A 27,586-nucleotide genomic window follows, 5' to 3' on the forward strand; every position below is an offset into this window, starting at 1 on the left:
TAGTGTAGTCTCCTTGGTCTTCTGAGCTCAGTGCTCTAGGAATGCCCCTTGTGTAGGATATGTGGGTACTCCTGTTGTATTTGGGTTGATTGCACATGTCCCATTGGTGGGTGGGGTCTGCCCTCAGGCCGGCTGACTGTGAGGCTCAACCCCAACCACATCATGTTAACTGTTATCCAGGTGCTGACAGAACAAATCTGATAAAACAAGATCAAACCCAAAACAACACACAAAAAAACAAAAACAAGAACAAAAACCACAGCAGAAAATACTGAGAAAAAAAAAAGAGTACTAAAAGACACAAGACCAAAAAAATTAGAGGAGGAAGAAAAAAGAGAATATGAAACAAAAGAAGGAAGAGAAAAGAAATTTAATAAGAATAAAATAGAAAAGAAATATAAATGAAATAATAATTTTAAATGTAATAATAATGAATAAAATAAAATATAAAATATGAAAAGAAAAATGGGAGAGAAAAGAAAAAATTAAAATAAAATCAATTAAAAATAAAAATTAGAAAGAAAAGAGAAAGAGAAAAAAGAATAAATTAAAAAAGAAAGAAGAAAAAAGAGATATGAAAGAAAAAAGAGGAGAAAAAAACAACAAAAATGTTTTGCTCTGCTATTTGTGGAGCTCACTGTATTTTGCTCCAATGTTGTTGAATCTGGCTCTTCGGTGTGTCGGACCTGAGCCTCCTGGGAGGTTCTCTAGTGCAAGCTGTCCCTGCCTTGCCCTGGGAAACCTGACTGAAGCACAGCAGGGCGGAGCCTCAAGTAACCCAGTGAGCAGGGTAGCCTAGAGATTGCATCTGCCTTGAGTTTCACACCTAGAATGTCCTTGTTCTGAGCTGCTCTTTCCCCTGGAACTGTGCCTTGCAGGGGTATTTGGGTCCTGGTTGGGATAGTTTAAACAGACTCTCATTGGGGGTGGTGTCTGTAGCTTGCAGGAAGGGGGAACAGGCACTTCCTCCAATGCCTCAGCTCTGCCTGGCTTGCTGGCACCCCGTTGTCGCCACCCCAAGCAGGAGGGCATAAGAAAAAATTTTTAAATCAGTCCCCTTGGCACTCCAATCCTTTAGTTTGGCCAGTTCCCACAGGGCAGGACCTCTGGCCAGGTTCCCACCTGGCCAAATATCTGATTTCCCCACACTGCCACACCCAGCCACACAGGTGCAGATTTCCATCCCAGAGCTTGCCTTGGTTCACAGTTGGGCAGGAAAGGACCAGCCTTTCCACAGAAGAGAAAGAGGCGCCTCCTTATGCTCGAGGTGGGGAGGACTTATCCTCCTTCCTGGGGCACACTGTCCAGCCCCCATTCTGCTCTTCGCCAAAAGTTCTTCCAGAGAATAAAGGATCCCTCATATTCACTGCTGGATGTACTGATCAGACCCCTCCACTAGCCCCAAGTTCCACCACATGGCCCCTCCCGCAGACACGGATCCTGGCGAACTTCCCAGGCTGGTGGTGTAACAAACCAATCACTCTTTACCTGGGATGGTGGAGTCTGAGTCTCCCAGGTGGATCCAATCACCATAGATTCCTACTGTCGGATGCTACATGAGCTCCCCTTCCCTTCTGTTTCTCTGGATTGGGGATTCCTGCAAGGTGCTGAGACGCCATGGTTCCAGGAGGTGGGGGCTACACTGCTGCACCTTCCCTTTGGCTTCTCTTCCTGAGCCTCCTCCTGTCCCCTCTCCATGCTCCCAGGCCTCAATATCTCATATCAGCTATCCTTCAACTGGTTTTTTAATCTGAATGCTCTGCAGTCCAGCTGCAAGTCCAGTTCAAGCCGATGGAGCTTCTGAGTCTGCAGCCATCTTGGAATCCTTATTTATCCTTTCCTGCGTTTTTTCCTAAGGTCTCTTCTGAAATAGAACATCATATATAAATGTCATGATATGTCAATCTATGATCCAGAATGTGACATTAAGTGACACTTGAACTCCAGTGGCACCTTGTTAAAATGTAATAAACTTTACCTGGTCAGTACATTGTGAGGAGATTCTTTGTTTGTAATGACCCCTGTAAACTGTCTCAAATGTTTGTGAAGAAGCCACTATCTCTTTGTTAAAAAACAAAGCCTTTGTATATCTTGAAATCTTACTTTCAACTATAAAGTATTCTTTATAATAATAATTCAAGACAAGTCAATACTCATACTTGTAATTCAATGAAAAGTGCTGTGTTGTTTCTGTGTAACTCTGTTATAAAAATAGCAGAATTGAGCATGGACACAATTACTCTAGGTCATTTGTTTCAGATGGAAACGCTTGAAGAAAGCCTAATAAGTTGACCTTGCCAGGTGACTCTCTGAATTATAGACATAATGCCTCAAAAGAAACAAACATTTCCTGGAAGTGGAACAGCCTTTACAAACTTAAACTTCCATGGTGATGACAATACCATTCTCTTGTTTGCCAATTTTTCGCCCAGGAGCTGGAGGATCATGGGTACAGTCCTCATTCTAATAGAGATAGAAGAGTGGCTACTGCAAGGTTTAGAACGATCAGCATAAAGTCCTTAGGCCAAGTCATCCAGACTATAGGCATGAGAGACTCTCAAATACACTGAAGTTTAGGACAATTCTAACTGCTCCCTGAATATTATTAATTCAGCTTGGATAGTAAGCCAAACATAATTTCCATAGAACAAGTCATCTGGGCCCTCAAGCTAAAACAACTGAAGTTTCATAGCTGTGAGAAGAAACCTCATTTTGCTTTTAAATGTTATTTCCAGTGTTTCTACCATGATCAAATCCAAGCTCTTTAAGGGCAAAAGGTAAAATACAGCAAACTTCTTAAGAACTTCTTAACTATGTAAATGGCTGAAGACTGAAGAAAATTATAAAACTGACACAGCAAGAGAAAAAGATAATGAGGAGACACAGACTCCTTCACCTGGTCCATCACCAGTTCTCTCAATCCCTTATACCATAAATAGGTATAATATTGGGAAGTGTTGATTTAATTCATGATACTTATAATGAACTTTTGGATTTTTTAATAAATATAAATAAAAGCTATAATCTGTTAAGTCAAGACAATAAAAGTCATGTCAGAAGCTGTCAGACTATTTAGTTAAATATATGTACTTCTGGTGTTTTGCAGATCATTTTAGCTAGTACACAGACATGTTATGTATTTGTAAATACATAATGTTATGTATTTAACATTATCTAGCACATCAAGCCCACAATGCCAAAAAACCTAATGTTTAGGGTAATGATAAAATGGATATTTAAATGTCAAAGAGCCAATTTAAAGAAAAATTATAAGCAATTAATAATAAAAGTGATTAAAATATCACAGATATTAGAAAAGTGGTACAAAAATGACCGAATTTAAGCTAAAGGAAAACATGTTTATTAAATTTCAAACCTTGAGAGAACAGGATATATATTTATAGCAGGAATTCATTGAAGCTTTACAGTCAAGTAATGAAATATTCCTTGTGTTTAGTCTGTACTTAATGAGTCAGAATCTTTGAGCTGGCAGGGAGCCTACTAATCAAATTGGCAAATGACTTAGAAGCGAAAGATTTTAATTTGGAACAAAAACTGGGACAATTTGAAAGAAAGGAAAGAAAAGCAATTGGAAGGGGTTGGGAGACAGAGAGAATGCATTTGATTTATTATCAGTTTCTAAAAGTTCTTGTTTTTAGTAAGTTCAAATGCTTTAGTTAATTTGGCGAGGGTCTCTTTTAAGTGAGGACTAGATGTCTAATTAATCTGTGCCTCAGATATAAAAATACTTTTTCTTTTCTTGTCTCAGAAAGACAGAAATATCCAACGTAAGCTATGTTTTATTCACTCACATTAGCAAGAGAATGTAGTGTTACTGGGAACAATAGAAGTCTGGGGGGAAAAGGACCCAGAGCATAGAAGGTCTTCCTCCAGATTTCCTACAGACTGCATTCTCTTGGATATGTGTTTTACTGGAGAGAGAAAAAAGAAAAAAATGTCTTTTATCATTGTTTTAAAAAATGTTCCAAATAGGACCAGATGTATTGTTATATATTTGAGGCTGTCTTGACATAATGAAACAATAGACCAAGCAGATTTTGTATTTCTTCTACTCACCTTGATTATGCATTTATTTAGAAGTCTAATTATAAGGATTTACTGTCAGTACTGACAGTGCTATTTCCTCAATGATGCTCCTGCCAGAAATATACAGAACACACACATACACATCACATTCTATATATCTACCTAGAGATGTATATATTAATGTAGATATACAAATATATCTCAAAAGTTCATAACAGTAATAATGATATTTTGAAGTTCTTGAGTGCTTTAAAACTTTTTAATTTTCCAAACATTTTGTCATCAGTCATTTCAAACACATAGTTTATGATCACTCAAAGAGGGTAGGAAGCATGAGGAGCCAGTATTGCTTTACTAAGCAAATTAACCTCATTTTATGTTTAGATATGGCTGCTATACTAGAAGATTAATGAAATGATATAGATCTGATATATTTGGATTTTAGCAGGTCATTTTATAATGTCTCTAATGATGATGTCTTTGTGAACAAAATGGTGAAATATAGAATGAATCATACTACAGTGAGATGTGGAATATGTTTAACAGATATATCCATGAATTGCTGATAAATGGACTCCTATTGAGCAAGGAGGGGCTAGTTGTACCACACTGAGCACTTGCCATACCATAATATTGGGGCAGAAATAAGTGGTCACAGAAGAGTGCCAGGATAATGAAAGGTAGTCAAATAAATATCATATGAGAAACAGTTAAGGCAACTGAGGCTGTTTCACATGGAGAAAATTTATGTAGAATATCAGTACAGGCTTCACAAACTTGAAGAGCCATTAGATTAAAAATTAGAACTTATTCAGTGTGTCTACAAAAGGCAGGTGAGTTCCCTGTCTTGAGGGTGGACTGGATGAGTGTCAAAGATGGTAGAGAAGATTTCGAGTGAGAGACTAAGTTAGATGCCCTTTACAGCTTCCCTAACTCTAAGAGTATATGAGTCATTCATTTATTCATTCATTCATTCCACAAATATTTATTGAGCTCCTACTAAGTGCCAGGCACCATTCTAGGCACTAGAGAAACTGGAGAATATGACAGGTTTCCAGTCCTAATGAGATTACTTCTATAAGTGAGAAGACAAATAAATAATTAAGATGTCAGATAGTGAAAATGATAGAAAGAAAATAACATCTTTGAACTATTTGCTCCCTAACCACTGAAACTGAGATTTTTTTTTTTTATTTAGAGACCAGTACTGTGCCCATTAAATTTATTTTTCCAAAAAGTTCAGGTTCGGGATTTGTCAGACCAGATTGGGAGAGAGAAACTAACATTACTGATTCCCTCTAGACAATATTACAAGATTCTCATAAAAGGTGGAATTAACAGTATGAGTTCACAGTCAGTGGAAAACCATGCCTTTTGACTCCTAACCCAGTAACTCCAGAAGAACATGGGTTTAAGAATCACAAGATAAATAAGGAGCACAATGTAGGCTAATTCATGCTCTCCAATCACTACTATAAATGATCATTTCATAGACATTGTATGGAACAGAGAACAAAATAAATGAGGCCTACTTAAGCATACAAATGAGTGTTACTATCAGATCAGTCATAGACAAAATTGTTAAGCAGTTTTTTTTTTTTTCTTTGTTGCAGAAATATACATATTTGCTAGACCCTTCAAGTCACACCACCAACTCTACTATGTGGCAAATCTCTACATTTTTTTACATATCTGTCTCAGATATCATGCTGCAGGTCAACAAAGGTCTACACGGAATACAAAGGTAGCAAAATAGCAACCTACAGAATTGGATGCAATATAGTCTGATATATGTCTCTACTTGTCACGGCCATCCACTCATCCTGATGCTCAGACAAGATAGGTACATATGAGATGTGAAAAGACGAACAAATGGAAGGTTTTTTTCTCTGGGAGGAAAATGAGACCAAAAGTAAACTCTAAAATGAATTGGAAAAAGCCACCCTTCTCTGGCCCAGTCAGTGAAATTCATAGCAGAGCCTAAGCCCCCCTCGTCACCCCCATTCCCCTGGGTGATAAGTCAAAATGAAACCACCTGATGCAGAAAACAAGCTAGAGAGGTATTGCCAAAAAAAGGGAGGGTAAAAACAAATAGCCAGATGAATTTTCAAAAAGGCAAACAACCAAAACAAATATACAAATACAAAAGATCATTTAAAAGGATAATAGTAAATGTCTGAATTTTTATTGAGACAGCAGAGTGGGGGTCACAAGGGGTTCATTGTCTTGCTTGCCAAACCCTTTAGTACTCATGTAAAATTCCCTGAGGCCAGGTCACTTAGAAGTGATGATTTCTTGGGTGGAAAAAGACTGGGCAGGGCTTATGTCTCCAAAGTGTGGAAGTTGTTTTCAACTCCCAGTTCCTGAGCATTTAACTAGGGTGACAACTGCTCATTGTTGACTCCGTATTGATATAAGACAGAAAGCTTGCCTTAGTAGGGGTAACTGAATGAGGCTTTGGCGATTATTCTTTATGTGGCTGGTCTTTAATTGTGTACTATGAAAATTGTTGCTATCTTTTTGCTCCTCTGGCTTCCAAGTCATTTGACCCCTTCTGGTGGCTCCTACCTCCAATCCTGTGCTTTCCCACTGAAGTGTCAGTGACTTCATAGAATGCCCCATCCAGGGCCCTCTCTTCCAGGACTTACTATAAGAGGCTGTATTAGTTTCCTAAGACTGCCATAGCATAATTGAAATAAATTGACAAATTTATTTTCTCAAAGTTCTAAAGACCTCTATTCCAAAATCAACATGTCCAGAAGGACATGCTCCCTCTAAAGACTCTAGGAAGGAATCCTTCCTTGCCTCTTCTAGCTTTTGGTGGTTCCTGGAATTCTTTGACTTATCATTGCATCACTCCAATCTCTGCCTCCATCTTCATATGGCCTTCTTTTCTGTGTGTGCTTCTATATGTTCACATGGTCTTCCTATTTGGATACCAGTCATTAGATTTAGGGTCCCCCTTTATCCAATATGAACTCATCTTAACTAATTATATTTGCGAAGACCTTGTTGCCAAATAAGGTCACATTCTGGGGTTCTGGTACATGCAGAAAATTAATAGATAAATTTTGTGAGGACACTATACAACCCCATACAGAGACAATATCTAATGAAAAAGGATATATATTTCTTACTGAAAGAGTAATGATAAATGTAGAATGGCAAATTTTCAGACAGTAGAACTAAGGTAAAAGAAAATTTGGACTCAGCTGGTGTGGCTCAGCAGTTGAGCATTGATCTATGATCCAGAAGATCTAGGTTCCATTCGGGGTCAGGGCACATGCCTGGGTTGTGGGTTTGATTCCCAGTTGGGGGCATGCAGGAGGCAGCTGATGAATGACTTTTTCATCATTGATGTTTCTATCTCTCTCTCCCTCTCCCTTCCTCTCTCTGAAATCAATAAAGATATATTTAGGAAAAAGAAACAGTTTGGGAAACAGGATAGACATTCAAAGGCCCACATAAACAGAAGGCAGGTAAGACTGCACAACTGCTCATCACTCCATGGCATGATCCCTGCTCTTAGGTGCTGAGGAGAGGGGAGGGGTGGTCAGGGTAAGGATGGAAACATTGTACTTTATGTTATATAAACTCTACCATTTGGCATGCACTCTTTTCCTAGCTGGTTGGTTCATTCCACTACTTGATTTTTATGAATGTCAGGATATCATTTTGTTAAAAGAAATCTCATTTTTATTACCTGGTTTCAGCAAATGAAGTGGTTGAAAATGTGTTATGTGCAAGCTTTGGGTACTAATAAAATTCATTTTCTTGCAGGAGGAAAAAAAGGATGGAGAGTGAAGAGTGGTGAGGGTATCAAGGAAAATACTGGAAGAGTAACAGTGTTGTAGTGATGTTATTTCTTTTACATATAGTAGGAGTCTTAAAAAGTATGAGTTATGGAAGGAGACTTGACTTTGGGTGGTAAACACACAATACAATATATGGATGATGTATTGTAGAATTGTAAAAAAATATAAATTTTTTAAAAAGGCCCACATATTACTTCTCAAGCAGACAAATATGCTACCTGAGTTGATTTATTTTGGGGGTGGAAAACATTACAAAGTAAAAGTTTTAGTTACTCTGTAAGTGTTAAGCTTTTGGAAATATAGCAATTATATTATGCATCTTCATTTCTACCTTAGTGGATACTTAAAGGTTCTGGGATTGAAAATGGCAGGTCCCACTCTCAAGAATGTTGGTAATATATATATACAGCTGTATCTATGCTAAGATGTTAGGATCCCAATTTTGACACTTTCTAGTAATGTGTCCTTGTGCAGCCTCCAGGACACAACAACTTATTCTACAGAGTAAGAAACTGATGCCTATTCTGCGTACAAATGATCTCAAAGTATAAAGTCCAGACTGTCTCAACAAGGAGAATTAATTTTATGCTAAAATATCTCTCCTGCTATTCTGCTGCTCTCATGTACCATCATCCAGGAGTCATCTTTGGATTGCACATTAAATATTATTTTCTGAGCAGCCCTTTAAAATGTAAAAATCTTCCTTGAAGAGAAGCAGAGAAAGTCACTGACTTACACTAGTGAGGATGAGTTTGTGTTGGGCAGAATACCACGGGTTAAAGCTACTACCTAGGGGAAAGCACGTAGGCAGAGTAGAAGACAAACGTGTTGAGGGAAGACCTTACCACACATTTTTCAGAATCTAGAGTGAGTTAAGTATTTTGACCATCAGTTTCACTCTTTAGCCTTCGCATAATCTAGTTAATAAGATGAAATTTGCTCTGACCTTCTTGAAACCTTTGGAAAGGCATTAGAATTAATTTTTCTAAGGTAACTACTATCCAGAATTGTAGCACTATTGACTGAATTTGCCTGCTCTTGAACTTTAGAGGATGGTATAACTTACTCTATTGATTCTAGCTTTTTTCACTCAACATGTCTTTGAGATCTATCCATGTTCTTGTGTGTCTCAGTAGCAACTACAATATTTTTCTTACTTCACATAGAATCATTGAATGTTGAAACTTGAAGGGACTTTAAAGATTATATATAAGGGATTAGAGCTCTGGCTCAAATGTCTACAAAGAACAATATAGAGAAAGTTTAAAACTGCAGAGACCTAGAGAGCATTATCTAGTTAAAGGAAGCAGTTGATATTTACTCAGTTCCCATTAATTGTTGCTATGTGGGTATGTAGACCTAGCATAGATTTCTCAATTTTTAAGAGAAGTTGGAAATCTGTATTATTTTGTAGAAATTCCTGATTTTTAATCAACTTTAAAATAAGTATGGACCAGTCAAAACATAACTGCTGGCCATCTCTAGCCCAGAGATAGCTAGTCTGCAATCTCTGACTAGTCTAGCTTCCCTATTTTTAGATAGAGAAATAAGGCTCAGAAAGGAGGGGACTTATCCATGGACACAAATAAAATTGGAGGCAGAGTTGAAGCAGCCTAGTTTAATAGTTTAGAACACAGAATATGAAGACAGACTGCTTAATGTAAAGTTCCATTTCTTTTATTTACCAGCTATGTGGCCCTTTGGCACATTATTTAGCCTTTCTGAGCCTCAGTTTTCAAATCTGTAAAATGGAGGGGGAAATGCCTGTCTTATAAGGTTGTTGTGGAACTAAATGACTTAATATAAAGTTAATATTAGTAAAGAATTAGTATCATGCCTAGTGCATAGTAAGTGCTATAGAACTGTTAGGTGGTTGTTGCTGCTGCTGGTGGTGGTGGTGGTGGTAGTAGTGTTATTCCCAAGATAATGAATGGAAAAAATAATATAATGTCATTTCTGAGAAGTTAGTTTCTCTAGGACAAATTATTAAAATATGAAACAGGACATCCATAAGTTGTCAAGCTTGATGAAACAGAGCATTTAAATGGGTTATTAATGCCAAATACACATTTAATTAAAATATGCTCAAGTGATTTTTAGCTCAAGAACTGAAGATGCCCAGGGCAGCTGCATTATGGTGGCGGTGGAAGGAGAGAGCCTGGAGCCCGACTGAATAAAGCCACCAATCTTTCCAACTGCCAGGAGGACTGGGAATACATAATCGGTTTCTGTGATCATATCAACAAAAGAGCTTAAAGAGCCACAGCTGGCTGTCTGACTACTGGCTCATAAAATCCAGTCTCTGCAGGAATGGGAAGCGGTTCAGGCCCCAATGGTCCTAGAGGCATGTATGAAGAACTGTGGCAGGAGATTTCATAACAAAGTAGGAAAGTTCCAGGTTTTTGAATGAGTTAATCAAAGTCATCACTTGAAAGTACCTGGGGGACAAGGTGTCTGAGAAAGTGAAGACCAAGGTTATCAAGCTGCTTTATAGCTGCCAGAAGAATTAAAGATCAAGGACGCCTGCCACCTATTGAAGAGACAGGGCATAGTGCAATCTGACCCACTGATTCCTGTGGACAAGACACTGATCCCCTCTCCACTACCTCTTCTCCAAAACTCTGTTTTTTTATTATAAGGAGAAATCCAAGCTTTTAGCCAAGTTGTTGAAAAGCAAAAACCCAAATGAACTTCAAGAAGCCAACAAGTTCATCAAGTCCATGGTGAAGGAAGATGAGGAACACATCCAGAAGGTGACCAAGCATCTGTACACTTTAGAAGAGGCTAATAACAATGTGAGGCTGCTCAGTGAGTTACTGCTTCATTACAGCAAAAAGGATTCATCAGAGGCAAACAAAGAGCTCATGAAGGAGCTGTTTGATCAGTGTGAGTATAAGAGGTAGATGTTATTCAGACTAGCCAGGGAGAAAGAGGACAAGTTTGGGGGATATCCTGTGGGCCAGTGACAGCCTCTCCCAAGTCATCAACTCATATAAAACAATTGTTGAAGGCCAGGTCATCAATGGTGAGGTGGCCACCTCAACCATATCTGACTTGAAGAAAACCACCACTCCAGTAAGCAAGGCACACTCATTGACCTTGGGGAGTTGGATGCACCACACAGCTCATCCTTATTGTTGGCCCCAGCCCCCACCCCAGCCTCCTTGTATATCCCTATCCTCCCTCCACCCACCCCAAGACTTTGGAACCTAGGTGCAGCCATTAGTGGAGCCAGGCTGAGCCTCCCAGGGCCCAGCAACACAAGCAATGCCCTCTGCTTGCTGGATGAGGAGCTACTCTATTTGGACCTTACTGACCCAGCCCCCAGGGCTCCTCCCAAAGAGTCAGCTGGAAACAGCCAGTGGCCCCTGCTCCACAATAAACAGTCAGAACTGGACTTCTTCAGCCCCAATCTTGTGACTGTTGCCTGTAGCCCCTTAGACAGGCCTGTCCTCCAGCCCTAAGCAACCCCTACAGTCAACCCGAGGCTCCACTGACACCCACCTTCCCAGCTCCTGTGGTCCCAGTTGCGTTTCTGCAAAGTAGGTTTTTTGTTTCTCACTGGACTGGCCTCAGCTTCAGCCCCAAAGGCTGAACCCACAGCCCCTGGGTACCATGGCTCAGCTTTGGGTGACAGCACCCTGCACCAGCTGGATGCCCTCAAACAGTTTCTGAAGAAGCCAAAGCTACCTCAGGCCTGGTGAAACCCATCTCCTCCAGCTTCTTCTCCAGGGCCACCACCTCTATTCTTATCCCCATCAGTACCTCAGCTAGGCCTCTCCTGCCATTCTCCATGGGGCCTTGCAACCCTCTCTTTCAGCCACTTGTCTTCCCATCCCAGGAGAGCCCCATGAAGGGGCCTGAGGTTTCCCTAGGCAGTATCCATGTCCCCCTGGAATTTATCAAATCTAACAGTGCCCTTCCTATTACAGCCTGTGATAAAAACAGCTTCCTCATGTTCTTTCACTTTGCCAAGGTATGTCCATCAGAACGTCCTGATATGCTGCTGGTGGTTGTGTCCATGCTAAATAGGGCTCCCTTGCCTATCAAGAGCATCGTGCTACAGGCTGCATGTCAGTTGAAGTGAAGTTGCAGTTGCCCTCTGGGACAGAACTCCCTCCATTTAGCCCCTTCCAGTACCTACAGCCATCACCCAGGTCATGCTGCTGGCTAATCCAAAAGTAAAGACAAGGTTTCAGTATAGGCTAACATTCATTCTAGAGGAGCAGCTCAGCACAGAGGTGGGTGAGGTGGACCAGTTCCCTTCTGTGGAGCAGTATAGGAACCAATGACCCCGAAGGATGCTGTCATCTCCACTTTGAAGCTCAAGCTGGCTTCTCTGAGACAAGAAGGCAATCTGGGTCCAGTCATTCTCCATGTCCTGACCACAGTGTTTAGGGCATTGTTATAGAACAGAGGTCCTGGGCATTGCTTCCAGGAGTTGAACTGCTGCTGCCATCTCTCTTCCTTTGGCTCTTTAAAAGGACCTGGTTTTATCTACTTGTGTGACTGGAAGTGGTCATGTGACTATTGGGTGGGATGTGGCCCCTGACTCTGTACTACCTCCCTGGGAACACAGACTTTAGTACACAGGCTTTAGTAGGTTTTCCCCTCATTCTGGCATCCCTTGATGCCACAAGGGAGGAGGTCTCTAAAGAGACTTAGGGCCTTCCCTCAAGGACTAGGTCCTCACCCCCCCACACACAGAGGCCTCGGCTCTCCCCCTTACCCCTGCCATGTTACTCTGTGCTTCCCCTACTGGTAGTTTCCTACTCCTACTTCCAGAAAGGTGGGCAAAGCCTGGGCACAGAGAAAAGAGTTGGTGTGCAGCCTTCTATGGGCAGCATCATCCTGGAAAAGCCACTGTATAACTGTGCTTGTCCCTGGTGGTGGCAGGCTGTGTCCTATGGACATCTCAGCAAAGCATTAGAAATAGAACTTGACCTCAAGGCAGCCCAAACTAAGGACGAGAGAGAAAATGGAAGAGAACCAGTGTTTCCTCTTCTCTGGAAGCAGGTACTCTGAGTTTTCCCGGGAAAAGTATGCCTCCTACCATGGGAACAGGACAGCCTACTCTCTACCTCTTGCTTGGCATGAAATAGACTATGTCTTGCCCTTCAAGACTCTGAAGGGAGGACAACTGCCTCCCTCTTTGTCCTCCTGCCTTGACCTCTCCCTCATCCCCCAGATGGCCTGTGGTATAGCATCAGGGTCAGGCACACTGCATCACACTTACCTGCTGCCCAGAAACTCTGACTTTCCTCAACTGCTGAGGTGAACTGTCAGCAAGATGTTGGGTCTAGAAGTAGTGAGATTGGTGGCCATGCTTGAATCAAGTCACAAGATCCTATTGTTTCAACAGTGCTCAGCCCCAGCTAGCTTGTGCCAGACTCTAGGCCTCACAGGGCAATAGAAAAGTGAGAATCACCATCTGGAAAAAGAGCTCACAGCTCACCTGAGTTCAGCTGGATGTGCTCAGAGAAATCTCCAGGGGAAGGTGACATAAGCTTCATTTCTTGCCAGGCTTCTTTACTCTATCAATAGGTCATCTTCCCCTTCCTCCCATCTTTAGTGAGCAGGTTTCACTGCTTCATTAGGATAGGTCAAAAGTGAATTGATTTCACTGTTTAAGGAATAAATCCAAGAACTTTCCAAAGGCTGGCTGCCACAGCCCTGGGAAAGTCTATGGGATTACTACATGGAAATGTGCCTTTACAATAAGCTTTAGACATTAAAATTATTAATGAGTGTTACTGTTGAAGTCACTGGTTCATGACAAATAGCTATATTGTATATACCAACTCTGCTGCCCTTATTTTGCTGCATGTTAAATAAAACTATTTTTGCCCTAAGAAAGAATGGAAGGTATAGCTACCAATAGAAGGAAAATGTTCAAACTAGTGTCCCTAATATGTGAAAAATAGGCTATTTAGAGGAGGCAGCTTCTGAGCTGGGTCTAGAAAGACAATCATATTTCCAAATACAAGAAGCCAGTCAGAGGGCATAGACATGTAAGCAAAGGCAGGGTGAGTGTACCCTATGGGTGGCACACTGTAGAGACTAACAAGGCTAGTAGGACATACGTAAAAGCAAAGGAAAGTACTGCTAGAGAAATAGGATAGAATTGCATCCTAGAGGGTTTTGAATGCCAAATCGAGGAACTTGGTCATGAAGCTGTGGCCACGCAGCAAGACTCCTTCATTTATTAAAAGAAACCTATGCTCTCATGTTAAGTGTTCTTACCACACACACACACACACACACACACAGAGGACACAAGGAAACTCTGGGAGGTTTTGGATGTCTATTACCTTGATTGTAGTAATGGTATTACAGGTGTTTGCATATGTCTAACTTCATCAAATCTTATACACAAAAATAAGTGCAGTTTTAGTGTATGAATTATAGCTCAATAAAGCTGTTTTTAAAAAGAAATGTATGCTTATATTTTAAAAAATAATGCAAATGCTACAGAAAAATGTAAAATGAAAACTAAAATTTTCCTCTATCTACACTACCCAGAGTCACTTATAATTAACAGTTTCTTGTGCAACTTGCAAGAAATGTCTCCCATGGAGTTTTTTTAAGTCTTTATTTGCTATGTACTGTATGTACTGCAGTTACCCTGATGTAACGCAGTGGATAGATTGCACCATATCTGGGTTACACAAATGCTGAAAGCAAAAAGTGCCCCACAAGTACCACCTGATCTGCTTGAAAGGCAGCTGAAAAAAAATCACCAAACTCTATTTAAAAACTAAGAAAACCAAAATTTCTTTTCTCTCCTTGACAAATATTCATCAGTGTAATATTTCTCATTTGCATATGCTGGTGGACCCTGTGCTGCTGGCATGGATGAAGAAAATACAAATCTTAGGAATCTGATGTGACTCCTGACTAATTATATTTTCTGTTCCAGTCTTTCTGCCAAGAAATAATCAGAGAATAAGAAGGGGCTTATTTTTCTCTCAGGGGTATACACAAAGAACTCAATTTCAGATAATACAGCTGTGCTAAAAAAATCAAGTGTAGTAGTGACAAGAAAAAATTATGGCAGAAATGAAATGGAAAGAAATGAGAAAATGGAATTTGGTCATGTAAATATGTTCCCAGTGGAAATAATTGAGATGAAATAGCTAAACCAAGAGGTCCATGCTGGGATAACATGACACAGTCCAGCTTGTTTAATACCTGGCTTGGAGGAGGAGGGGAATTTAACCATTCGAGCATAAAATAAATCACAAGCAGCATTAAAGAGTGTTAAGAAAACACACATTAGAAAGTTCTTGAAAATGTTAAGAGATAAAATTAGCTGATAGAGCATATTTAAGGTCTATCAAGCATTCTTGGGAGAGGAGCCTAATAGATGCCAGTACTTTTAGTAAATTAACAAAATATATAGGGCAATTAGAAATTGCCAGAATCACATGTTTCTTGACTATGTATCTAGATAGATAGATGATAGATAGATAGATAGAAGATGATAGATGATAGATAGATGATAGGTGATAGATAGATTAGATAGATAGATATAGATAGATAGATGATAGATAGATATAGATGGATAGATAGATAGATATAGATGACAGATAGATGATAGATAGATATAGATGATAGATGATAGATAGATGATAGATGATAGATAGATAGATGATAGATATAGATAGATGATAGATAGATAGATAGATGATAGATAGATAGATAGATAGATAGATAGATAGATAGATAGATAGATGATAGATAGATAGATAGATATAGATAGATAGATGATAGATAGATAGATGATAGATAGATAGATGATAGATAGATAGATAGATAGATAGATGATAGATAGATAGATAGATAGATAGATGATAGATGATAGATAGATAGATGATAGATAGATAGATGATAGATAGATAGATAGATAGATAGATAGATAGATAGATAGATAGATTAGATAGATAGATAGATGATAGATAGATAGATAGATAGATAGATAGATAGATAGATAGATAGATGATAGATAGATGATAGATAGATGATAGATAGATAGATAGATAGATAGATAGATAGATAGATAGATAGATAGATAGATAGATAGATGATAGATAGATAGATAGATAGATAGATAGATGATAGATGATAGATAGATAGATAGATGATAGATATAGATAGATGATAGATAGATAGATGATAGATAGATATAGATAGATAGATGATTAGATAGATAGATGATTGATAGATAGATAGATAGATAGATATAGATAGATGATATAGATTAGATAGATAGATAGATAGATAGATATAGATAGATAGATAGATAGATGATAGATAGATAGATAGATATAGATAGATATAGATAGATGATGATAGATAGATAGATGATAGATAGATGATAGATAGATAGATGATAGATAGATGATAGATATAGATGATAGATAGATAGATAGATAGATAGATAGATGATAGATAGATAGATGATAGATAGATAGATGATAGATAGATAGATAGATAGATAGATAGATAGATAGATAGATAGATAGATAGATATAGATAGATGATAGATAGATAGATAGATAGATAGATAGATAGATAGATAGATAGATAGATAGATAGATAGATAGATGATAGATAGATGATGATAGATAGATAGATAGATAGATAGATAGATAGATAGATAGATAGATAGATAGATAGATAGATAGATGATAGATAGATAGATGATAGATGATAGATAGATAGATAGATAGATAGATAGATAGATAGATAGATAGATGATAGATAGATAGATAGATAGATAGATAGATAGATAGATAGATGATAGATAGATAGATAGATAGATGATATACAAACATTTGCTTTTTTACTGTCATCTCCCTGCTAAATTTCAACTTTCTCTTTGAATAGCTATATATAACATTATATGTGTGTGAACATAAACATTTCTTTCACATACCCTAGGCTTCATCCAAACTGAATTGCTGCTTGTCCATTCATAGTCTGCAATCCCTAAAGTCTATGCCTTTGTTTTTGCTGTTTCCTTCATTGTGAATGTCTTTAATCCATTCTAAATGCACCCCCATAGGGGGATGACCAAACATTACCTTCCTTTCAAAGCCCAACTCAAAAGCCTAGCTCAAAAGTCACCTCTTTTGCTAAGCCTTCCCAGATTCCACCCTCAACCCTCTCCACCCACCCCACCACATTCACAAGCTCTCTCTCCTCTACACCATCATAGGACTTTATCTGTATCTCTTATATTACATTTTCCACTAGAAGATTTCTGCATTATTAATTCTAAAGTACATATTTTGCCTGAATTACTGGCCTGTAAACTCTTTGAGAAAAAGTTCCAAATAGATTCACCTTTGTATTCCTCACCCAGCATACATACCCCAAACACACATACACACACACACACCATATACACACACAAAAAAACACCCTCAGTACAGTGCCTTTAACCACCTCGATGTTCATATTTATAGAGCAGTTGTATTATTTATGGTGGATTTATATACAAAAAGTTGAAGTACATTTTGTTTGGATGCAATAGATAAGCTGATATATGGAAACCAGTGGCAATCGCTTTTACCATCATTATGATTTTTATCCTCAGCTACAACTCAGCAAATGCCGATTGTTAGGTATTAACATTATTTCTAATCCACACAGCAACTCAACAATAGCCTAGTGTTACCCTCTGTTCTCTGTTTTCCAGATGAGCAAAGTGAGTCTCTGAGAATTTAAGTAACTTAGCCAAGATCACACAGCTAGTAAAGAGCAGAGCTGGGAATTGAGCCTAGGCCTGCCTTACTTCAAAGCCTGTGCTCTTTTCATTAGTACATTTTTTTCAAAGCACTTTCACAACTATTCTCTCATTGGTACTGCCTAGCAAAAATGTGAAATTGGCAGGGCTGGGTATGCTCCCTCATCAGTATCCCATTCACAGCTGCATCTCCCATCGGTACACTCCAACCTTCCTCTCCAGTCCCACTGAGGGTCTACCACAATACCCTTTAGCAGTCTGCAATCCTATAAAGACAATACCACCCCAATTGCCTGATTAAGACCTTTAGAGGTAAGTCTAAGCATTAAAGGATAGTCTCCTATCCTGTAAATTTTAAAATGCTAAACCATAAAATTAAATTGTATCTTTCACTGACCAAAATGTACATATGCTTCTTTCTAGATTTTCTAATGTCATCTTTCCTTCTCCTCTCTTCTCCCCTTCCCTCCCTACACCCTTTTTCCCCCCTCCTTCTTCCTGTTCTTTTCCCTCTCCCTTTCTCTCTCTCTCTCTCGCAATGCTGATGCCATCAGCTTAGACTTAGTCTGCTTTCTGAGTGAACCAACATTGGCAAATCCTAGAGAGTAGGGGTCCAAGAAGTAGAGGAGAGGTCCAGATCCCTACAAAAAGTATATCCCCCAGAAGGGGGATTATGGCAAAGACCCCCTATTCCCCTATTAAGTTGTGATGGTGGTTGCTTAAGCACTTAGCTAAGGCAGCTGGGTCAGCACATCACCCAGGTTCAATGAAATGATTAAGAAAATCTGCTAACTCTAGAAGCTATTCTGGACCAGCCTTATAAGGAAACAAACCTGAATGGTGTGATTTGAAGAATGTCAAAGTTGTACCTCTGTCACAGATTATCCCTCCCCAAAGAAGGGCCTTGAAGTGGTTACAGCCATTCAGAATAATCTATGAAAATGCAAACACCCCAAGAAAGTTCCTTTTAGAACTCTGTGAGGTAGTATTTCAATAGGGGTTAATTTTCCCAAAGTGACAGCTAATCAAGGGAAAAGGCCACTTTAGTATGCATAAGCCAAGAAATAAAATGAGATGTTTTGTTGAGTTGTACACCTGAAAACTGTATGGTTTTGTTAACCAATGTCACCCCAATAAATTAAGAAGATGGTGAGCATTATAAAGGGAGATAAAAGGGTAACAAATTTTGACTCCCTCAGAGTTGTACTGGGGTAGACCCTGTTTCTATTTCATTACCAGGTGCTCTGGATCTATGAGTAAGGGAAATTCTTGGAAAGCTTTTCAACTTCTAAAGGAATTGGGAATTCATGCTGTCCCAGTACTGTATTGTGTTCATGACAATGAAAAGTTTCGATCTGTGCTAAGCACATTATGGGTTAAGCTTAAGGAAGTGCTGCAACACAACCATCAGAACTATCCTTAAAATTTTTCAGAAATGCTCTGGCCAGTAGCTCAGTTGGTCAGAGCACCATCCCTGTGTGCCAAGGTTGAGGGTTCGATCTCCGGTCAGGACACACGAAATTGGACCTCAGTTCTTGAGTTCAGCAAAAAAAGATTTCAGAGCCAAGAACTCAAATTACAAAAGCAAGTTTATTTAGAAAGTTACAGAGGCAGTAGAAGTGAGCCAACTGGACTGGGTAGGCTCAGGAAACAAGTTACAGAAGCAAAAGAAGGGCCCTTGGAACTTAGGAGAGAGAAGGGCAAAGGTAATGCCCCTGAGGGGGGCGGGGGCAAAGAGCAGGAGGGGAAAAGCAGGGGTGTGCTCCTGAGAGAGACAGTCCCATCAGCATTATTTTTATTTAACATGTTGCTCCTTTAAAAAAATAATAAGAATTTCAAATCTTTAAAAAAAGTGCTGCAAGTCTAACACAACCATAAGAATAACATGTTAAACAAAGCACACACCAGGGTGGGACTGCCCCTAAGGGGTAGCTGGGCACTGTGCCAGGGACCTGTACTGTTGACTTTTTTCCAGGGTGGGAAGAGGAAGGAGCAGTAGCTTGAGTTGCTTAAAGATGCAGACCATCCAGCTCTGGGGAGGAAGACCCAGGTAGAGACCTGAAATGTTTCAGATTGTATGTACATTTGCTGAAAAAATAAAATTATTCTTTCTGGAGTGTACAATGTAGAATTTCATCTTATTTAACCTTTCCCTTCTCTTTCTCCCTAAGCTATCAACAAGTGTAATTTATTAACATAACTAAGCATAACTGTGCATTCTTTTCATATCTGTTAATTGAACATATTTGTCTTCTCTTTTTCTCTAAAAATGTATTTGCCCAGTTAACAAAAACCTCATTTACTTAAAATGTTTTCATAACCATTCTAAAGTCTCCATAAATTTCATTGTGTTGCGAGTGTAAGAAGAAGGATTAAAATATAAGGGAAATGATGAGAAACTGGATGTGATTACTTTCCTATTCTTACTTGACTAATTCAGGATATCAAAAAACTACTTTAAGCATTTAGACAAAAAGTCAGTGTAGCTCTTTATTTCCACTCAAAAGAGACTATTCTCTATGTTTAGGCAGTTTGTAACTTGTGTTTACAAACATTGAATTTGGTCTTTGCTCTTTTGTGGGCGGTGGGAAGGGATATAAAGATCCCTGTGCTTACCCATCTGATAAATATACCTGTAGGTGAGGCATTGTTCAGTGCTTTAGTCCATGGACTTTTTAAACATCTATCTTGACTGTTCCACAGTCCCTTTGCTAATTATCTCATCTTCCTGCTTAGATGCCTCCAGTTCTGATTCTAGAGTATTATTTGGTAAACTAAATAATCTATAACCCAGAGAAGAATGGGGAAAAAGCCCTGAGTGGTGAAAAATTAACTCCTCTGGTCAGCCCCTACACAATTCTAGAAAGTTTACCTATCCAATTTCCCAATTCACAGGTAATTAAAAAAATAACTTAAAGTGAGGTTACTATGCTTACAGCGTATTATTATTATTATTATTTATTATTATTATTATCATTAACCTTTATTAGGTGCTACTAGCTGCTAGAAACTGTACTAACTCTTTTCCATGCATTATTTCACTCAATCTTTGCAACAACTCTATAAAGTTAAGTATAATTAAAGCTTCATTTTAGCTTCATAAAGTGAGTTTTAGACTAAGTTTTAGGACCAAGTAATTTACCAAATTTGTCTACACTTACTATGACAGGCATACAAGTAACAGTGTGACAGCCTGACAGCAAAAGAACAGATAAAATACAAAAGAAAAGTAATTGCAAGAAGTTGGAAAACATAGTAATTTGGAGGTATTGAATTTGGAGACAGGCCATTTTATACCTCTCAGTAACTTTCTGAAGGGAACATGGTGATACAACATAGTAAAGGGACTGGTTTGTGTAAGTATGACCTATACCATTAAAAAATCAATTAAATTATGTTCAAAATCATCTACTTAAGAATGGAGAAAGAAGTGTAATGTTCACTATAAATATTTCTCTGATTTTTTTAAGTTGGTAAGGTAAATATCAACTGTGTGTTTTGGATTCTCAAAGGGAAGGCTTTAGTTATCTGAAAAATTCACATAAATAGAACACGTTATTCTCTAATGATGGTAGTATTTTTATTTGTGGTATTTTTTATAAAGAATAAAACTTTAAAAGGGACAAAGGGAATATAACTTGATTTTCAAAATACTTTAATTTCTTTTTCAAAGCCTCTTCATTTGGTTTCAGCCAATCCATCTGACAATTTACTGTGGTTTGGGCATATTCTATCAGTAGGGCTTATCCTATTATACTGACTAATGTGAAACTGACCATTTTTAAAGGAGACCTGGGAGCATGACTGACTTGATCTGTGGTTTGAAGTGGACAAAGAAAATTCTTAACCCCACTCCTTACTAGGATTCTAATAGCTGCCCCAGAGCCTTACCTAAAATGGCCACATGGCCCATGCTCAGGGTGTGACTGTGATTTATCATGAGAAGAGAAGGTGAGATCTTGAACAAGCTCACTTCTCAAGTGACCAGTCCTTAGTGGATACTTGAGTGCTGCCTAGAGTGCTTGAGAGACTAGAAAAGACGAAAACCCTGGACCAAGACATTCAAAAGGAGCCAAGGGCCCTGCAAATTGGCTACAAGTACCCTTCAACAAAGTTGGCTTCATCCATAGTCTTACCCTATTGTATCTTGCCTAGATCTGTCCATAGTAAAGTTTCCAAGAAAACATTGCTGTGAAGGACCCTAGGGAATGAATAGGTGGACGGAGGAATAGGCTGAGGAGCTGCAGGCTGCTCTCTGAGAATTAAACAAACAGTCCAGTGTGGATAGAGTGAGGGGAGGTTATATGAGACAGATAAAATATTAAAGTCCCAAACCACTGTGGTCATTCTGAAATGTTTGCAACTTTTCACAAGGGCAGTGATATTACTCTCAATTTCCTGGCCAAATATTTATTAATGTAACCAAGGACTGAATACATGAAGTTGTCTCACATCAGCAGCGCAGCATCCTACTTTCCTTGTGGCTCTAAACTGTGAGTAAAAAAGACTCTTCCACATTCAAAATAGCTACGTTACAGAGGAGAGTTGGAATGTGTTCTGGGAGTGGGTGTGTTTGTTTGAGTTCAGTGTGTGCAGAAAAGGCAAGCCTCCACAGCAATTCACACACTTCCCTCCTCAGCGATGGGTATGCAGACAGCAGAGCTCCTGGACTGTCTCTGAATGGTAACGTACATTTATAAAGATTATTTTCTTAACTATTTTGAGCCATTTTATAAATAATATGCATGTGTCTACTAACACATATACACATATATATTTAGTGAACTATTGCTTGTTTTCTCCTGTGGCTGATCTTGTGCGGTTACTTATGGGTTATCATTTCTGAGGTGTCAGAAAGCTCCCCACTACCTCCTACCCCAAAATATCTCTCGGGTTGGCCCACCACAGAGCCTAAAATCCCCACAATTCTCAAATAAGTTAGTCACTGAAAGCAGCTGTTAAAATTCAAGTGTCACATTGGGATATTAAGCAAACATTAGAAATTAAAGACTATGTAAAACAAAAAAGAATATGGAGAAATTGCTTCTAATAGAATGTTAAGTTTCAAAATAAGAATGCAAAATGACATACACAGTCTGGTTCAGATGCTGTTTGTAAAATATTATGGGATCAGAGCCAGTATATATAACCCAGTTCATGAATATGAGCCTATAGTAAAAGAAACCCAGCACTGCTGGGCAGGTTTTGTTCTGATTTATTTTGAATGAGTGCTTACCACAGTTTCTGATCCTCAGATCCTACTCTCTTCACAGTGTATCATCAGATACCTCCCTTTGCTGATCCCTGGCGGCTCCTGGTGACCTCCTGTTAAACAATCTTAGTGAGGCCCAAAAACCCCACCTCCTGGAAAACTCAGAGAGCCTGACATCTGCCTGTGAGGAGCTTTTAGAAAGACGTCACAAAAGCACAGCCAATCTCTCTTGGCAGCAAACTGCCAAACGAAGCCCATTTCCTCAAAAGATGGTGGAGGACTTAGCAGCCTCCTATATTGCTCTGAAAATGGAGAATGAAATTCTCCAGGCCCAAGTGCAGAGGCTGATGGAAGAAAATGCTGCCTTGTAAGCCCAGATCTCAGAGCTCCAGAAGCCCCAAGCAGCCAAGGAGAATAAATCACTCCAGAAGCCCACAGTGGCCCAGGATGCCCCAAAACCCTCAGAGCCCCTGGATACCCCAGAAGCCTGGGACTATCCAAATCCCCCAGAGTTTGAAGAGCCCCAGAAGCCCAGAGAGTCCCAGGAGCTCCCAGCCTAGGGGACCCCAGCTGACCAGAAGCCCCAGGTGACTCCAATGGCCCAGAAGCCTCAGAAGCTCTTGAAGTCCCCAGCAGCCCCAAAGTCCCTGGAGCCTCCAACAACCCAGGAACCCCAGGTACTTCCAATTGCCCATGGACTCTCAGCAGCCTGCAAGTCCCAAAAACCTCCAGAGGCTAAGGAGCTCAAAAAGTTCCCAGTGGCCCTGGAGGCCCACAAGCCCTCTGATAGCAAGGAGGCCCAGGAGGTCCAGAATTCAGAGCTCCAGGATCCTCGAAATGCCCAAGATCCCCAGGAGACACCAGAATACCAGGAGACTTCAACACACCTGGAGCCCCAGGAGCCTCTACAGTCTAGCATGCCTCAGGAGCCCCTGGATCCTTCAGATGCCCAGGAGTTCCCAGAGCTCTCAGCATGCCAGGAGTCCTTGGAGAGCCTAATAGCTGCTGAGACATCAGCAGCTTCAGAGTTCCTACAGTACCTCAGTGGGTTAGAGGCTGAAGCTTTACCTTTAGAATACCCTTTAGACTTCAATAGGAATGTCCAGAAGCTTCCTGAGTTCCTGGTTCAATTGAATAGCTACATGAGAGTCAGAGGGCACCTGTATCCCACTGAAGCGGCCTTAGAGAGTTTTGTTGGTAACCACTTCTCAGGTGAGGCAGGAAGGTAGTTCCAGCCCTTAGTAGATATCCAAAGTCCCCTGCTAGAGCTATTTGAAAGTTTCATACAAGTGCTCCAGAATACTTCTGACAATCCAGAGAACATGGAAGATGCCAACCACTGCACCCGTAAGCTTTGCCAAAGGGAAAACCTTGTCCACCAGTGTGTGACCCACTTCTACCTCATTGCTCAAGAGCTATACTAGGATGAAAGAACTCTCTGCATCCAGTTTCAGGAAGGGCTTGCTAGTTCTATCCGAGATGAACTGTCTCACAGAAGCCTAGCCACCAACCTGTCTGATCTGATCACCCAGTGTATCAGCCTAGAAGAGAAGCTAAGTGGTAAGCCTGATCCAAATCCACAAGGGGCAAGCCCCTCTGAGGAGAGAGCTGGGCCTGAGAGTCGACCAGCTGAAAATGGCCTGTGCAGGCTGCAGGCAATCACCGACACTTCAGTGAAGCTGAACGGGCCCACTGCCGTAAAGGCCACTTGAGCCTCTACTGTGCTCATCCTAGTCATTTTGCCATAAATTGCCCTGTCAAGCCTCATCATGTCCAGCAGGTGGGAAACATCCAGGCCCAGCGGTAAGGGGGAACCCGGATGGGCCAATCTACAAATATGCATCCCCCTCACTTCCAATATCCATGTCCCGTACCCTATGGCTTACTGTTGAAATTCGACTGGGAAGACAACAATTTTTTGAGGAAGCAATGGTGGATTCAGGCTCCTACAGAAACAGCATTGACTATTCTGTGGTTTTTCGAGAGAAGCTGCCCATCTGCAATAACATCTTCCCTCTGATGCTCGAAACAGTTAACGGCTATCCACTGATTAATGGACCCATAACTAAGGAAACTCCACCTGTCGAAGTCAAAATTGGAAACCATGTTGAAGAGCTCCAGTTTGATATTATTCATGCACCACGATACCCTCTGATTCTTGGAATCCACTGGCTTGAAACACATGACCCAAACATAGAATGGAGTACCCGCACTGTGTCCTTTCCATCTCGTTATTGTCCCTACAATTGTTTCAGACACAAATGGAATAGAAGATGTCGTGATGAAATAATTGCTGGGTAGATCCTGTGTCCTAGTGACTGCTCCTGGCAACCTGTCTTCTGTTACCTCAGCTGTCACCGACATTTGCTGCTTTCAGAAACTTCCACTGAATCTCTGGCAATGAACAAAAGCTACCTGTACAACGACCCTGCCTCTTGGATCATGGACTGAACCTGAAGACTTTGAGCAGTTTTTTTTCACCAATCCTGAATGCCCCTTTCTTTGAACTCTGCATTACTCTGGGGCTATTTTAATTACAATTTATACTAACAATATGCATGAGAATAGATATTAGAAACTAACATTGAAAAGTGTAGTTGCTAAGCTCACTTGATTATTTTTCTTTTTTAAAATGTTTTTATTGATTTCAGAGAGAGAGGAAGGGAGAGGGGGAGAGAGAGAGACATTGATGAGAGAGAGACATCATCTATCGGCTGCCTTACACCCCCTGCTGGGGATCAAGCCTGAAACTCAAGCATGTGCTCTGGCTGGGAATCAAACCAGTGACCTCTTGGTGCATGGGTTGACATTCAACCACTAAGCCACACTGACTGGGCTTGATTTTTTTTTTTCATATTAACATTTTTCTCTATCACAACAATTGCAATACTTTTCAATAAAAAATAAATTTGCAAGTGTTATATTCTTTATTTATTTATTTATTTTATTTTTTATATATCTTTATTGATTTCAGAGAGAGGAAAGGAGAGGGAGAGAGAGATAGAAACATCAATGATGAGAAAGTCATTGATCGGCTGCAGCCCGCAACCCGGGCATATGCCTTGACCGGGAATCGAACCCTGATTGCCTGGATCCTAGGTCGACGCTTAACCGCTAAGCCACGCCCGGCCGGGCAAGTGTTATATTTTTTTCAAATCAATAAACATTGGCAATTTCTACTGGTGTTTGAATTATTTCTTGGCTTAGCTGAGGGAAGAGGATAAGGGATAAGTAAGTTGGGAGGAAGAGAGGGGATTGGAAAAGACTAAAAGTTTGGGTGGGGTCTTAAATATTCCAGGGGTAGTGACAGGTCACTACCCCAGGTGATGAGGTAGGGAAAGATGGAGAAAGTAGGGGAACAGTTGGGGCAGAGGGAGGTTGGGTAAGGTATGGAGGGGTTAGGGGACGGTAGAGGGAAGGTTGAGAACAGGGTTTGGGGGAAATTGGCAGGAGGCTGGAAAGGGTTCAGAGGAGGGCTGGGAGTTCTGAGGGCAAGGGTGAAGGGAGGGGAAAATTCCTACAAAAATAAAAGGAGCACTAACAGAGACATTGAGCAGCTTTGAAAGCAAACTTCTTGGACTTTATAGATTAACCAAACAAAGCAAGACACTGGAGAGTGTAATGAGGCCACTCAATGACCCAGCTTTCCCATAAAGTGACAATGTCTTATTCCTTGCACCTGAGAAATTTGCCCTAGAGCTCATGCCTGTTAATCTGCTCTTGGCAGTGCATAGGGGTTGGATGGCAGGAATAAGCTTTTAACATGTGCAGATCATTAGTAGTCAAGTGTATCTCTCCTACATATAGAGGTTAACATACTGCTTGCATGACACACAGTAAAAAGCAAAGGAAAGGAACTCATGTCCTTTTGGACTTGAAAGGGGCTAGTGTAGTGCCCTGACTTAAATCTCACACACACACACACACACACTGCAGGGTAGGGGGGATAAAGAGGCTAGAATCTCCAGGTGAGATATAAGGAGTGCTCAAAGCAGACACTAATGCATTTTCTCTGTGTTTTCAACTCTCCTTTAGGAGTCTCTTTCTGAGACCAGTTGAAGGAGATGAGACAAATAAATACATGGTCATTACCCTAGAAGGAGATAGGTGAGGAACTTATCATTCACTGAGCCACTAATATTTTCCAGCTACAATATCAGTCATGTTATACACATTATCTCATTATTCCTCAGAACAACCCAGTGAAGTAGGTATGTTTGCTCCTATTTTAGCAATGAGCAAACAGAATCTCAACAGGCTAGTTCACTTGCCCAAAGTTACAAAGCTAGTGAGTGGTGGAGACCTATTTGGCCTCCAAAGCCTGTGCCCTTTCCCCAACATCATGTCAATGCCCATAATGCAGTGGTGATGGTCAAATGAGATTGTGGCAGCAGAGAGCTAACCCTAAAAAAGAGGGAAAACTTGCCCAACAGGGCATGGCTCAGCAGTTGAGCACTGACCTAGGATTCAGGAGATCGAGGTTCAATTCCCAGTCAGGTCACATGCCCAGGTTGTGGGTTCAATCCCCAGTCAGGGGTGTAGAGGAGGCAGCTGATCAATGACTCTCTTATCATTGATGTTTCCATCTCTCTCTCTCTCCCTTCCTCTATCTGAAATCAATAAAGATATATTTAAAAAAGAGAGAGAGCCTGGCCGGGCGTGGCTCAGCGGTTGAGCGTCGACCTAGGATCCAGGCGATTGGGGTTCGATTCCCGGTCAGGGCACATGCCCGAGTTGTGGGTTTGATCAATGACTCTCTCA

The 27,586-nt window shown here is 40.3% G+C and overlaps 1 protein-coding gene and 1 pseudogene across 2 annotated transcripts; both read left to right on the forward strand.

The window, feature by feature from the left end:
• Positions 1 to 9,996: 9,996 nt before the first annotated feature.
• LOC308550952 (ADP-ribosylation factor-binding protein GGA3 pseudogene) lies at positions 9,997 to 12,959 on the forward strand (annotated as a pseudogene). Its single transcript has 3 exons — positions 9,997 to 12,138; positions 12,628 to 12,680; positions 12,889 to 12,959. The product of its transcript is annotated as an ADP-ribosylation factor-binding protein GGA3 pseudogene (transcript).
• A 10,135-nt stretch (positions 12,960 to 23,094) lies between these two features.
• RTL3 (retrotransposon Gag like 3) lies at positions 23,095 to 24,632 on the forward strand (the record flags this gene model as incomplete). Its single annotated transcript, XM_081125932.1, is given in 6 exon segments — positions 23,095 to 23,193; positions 23,197 to 23,382; positions 23,386 to 24,051; positions 24,055 to 24,246; positions 24,250 to 24,460; positions 24,463 to 24,632. Coding segments are annotated over 6 exon segments (1,524 nt in total).
• Positions 24,633 to 27,586: the final 2,954 nt, after the last annotated feature.

The sequence above is a fragment of the Miniopterus schreibersii genome (genome assembly GCF_964146895.1).
Source record: "Miniopterus schreibersii genome assembly, chromosome: X".
Classification (NCBI taxonomy): Eukaryota; Metazoa; Chordata; class Mammalia; order Chiroptera; family Miniopteridae; genus Miniopterus; species Miniopterus schreibersii.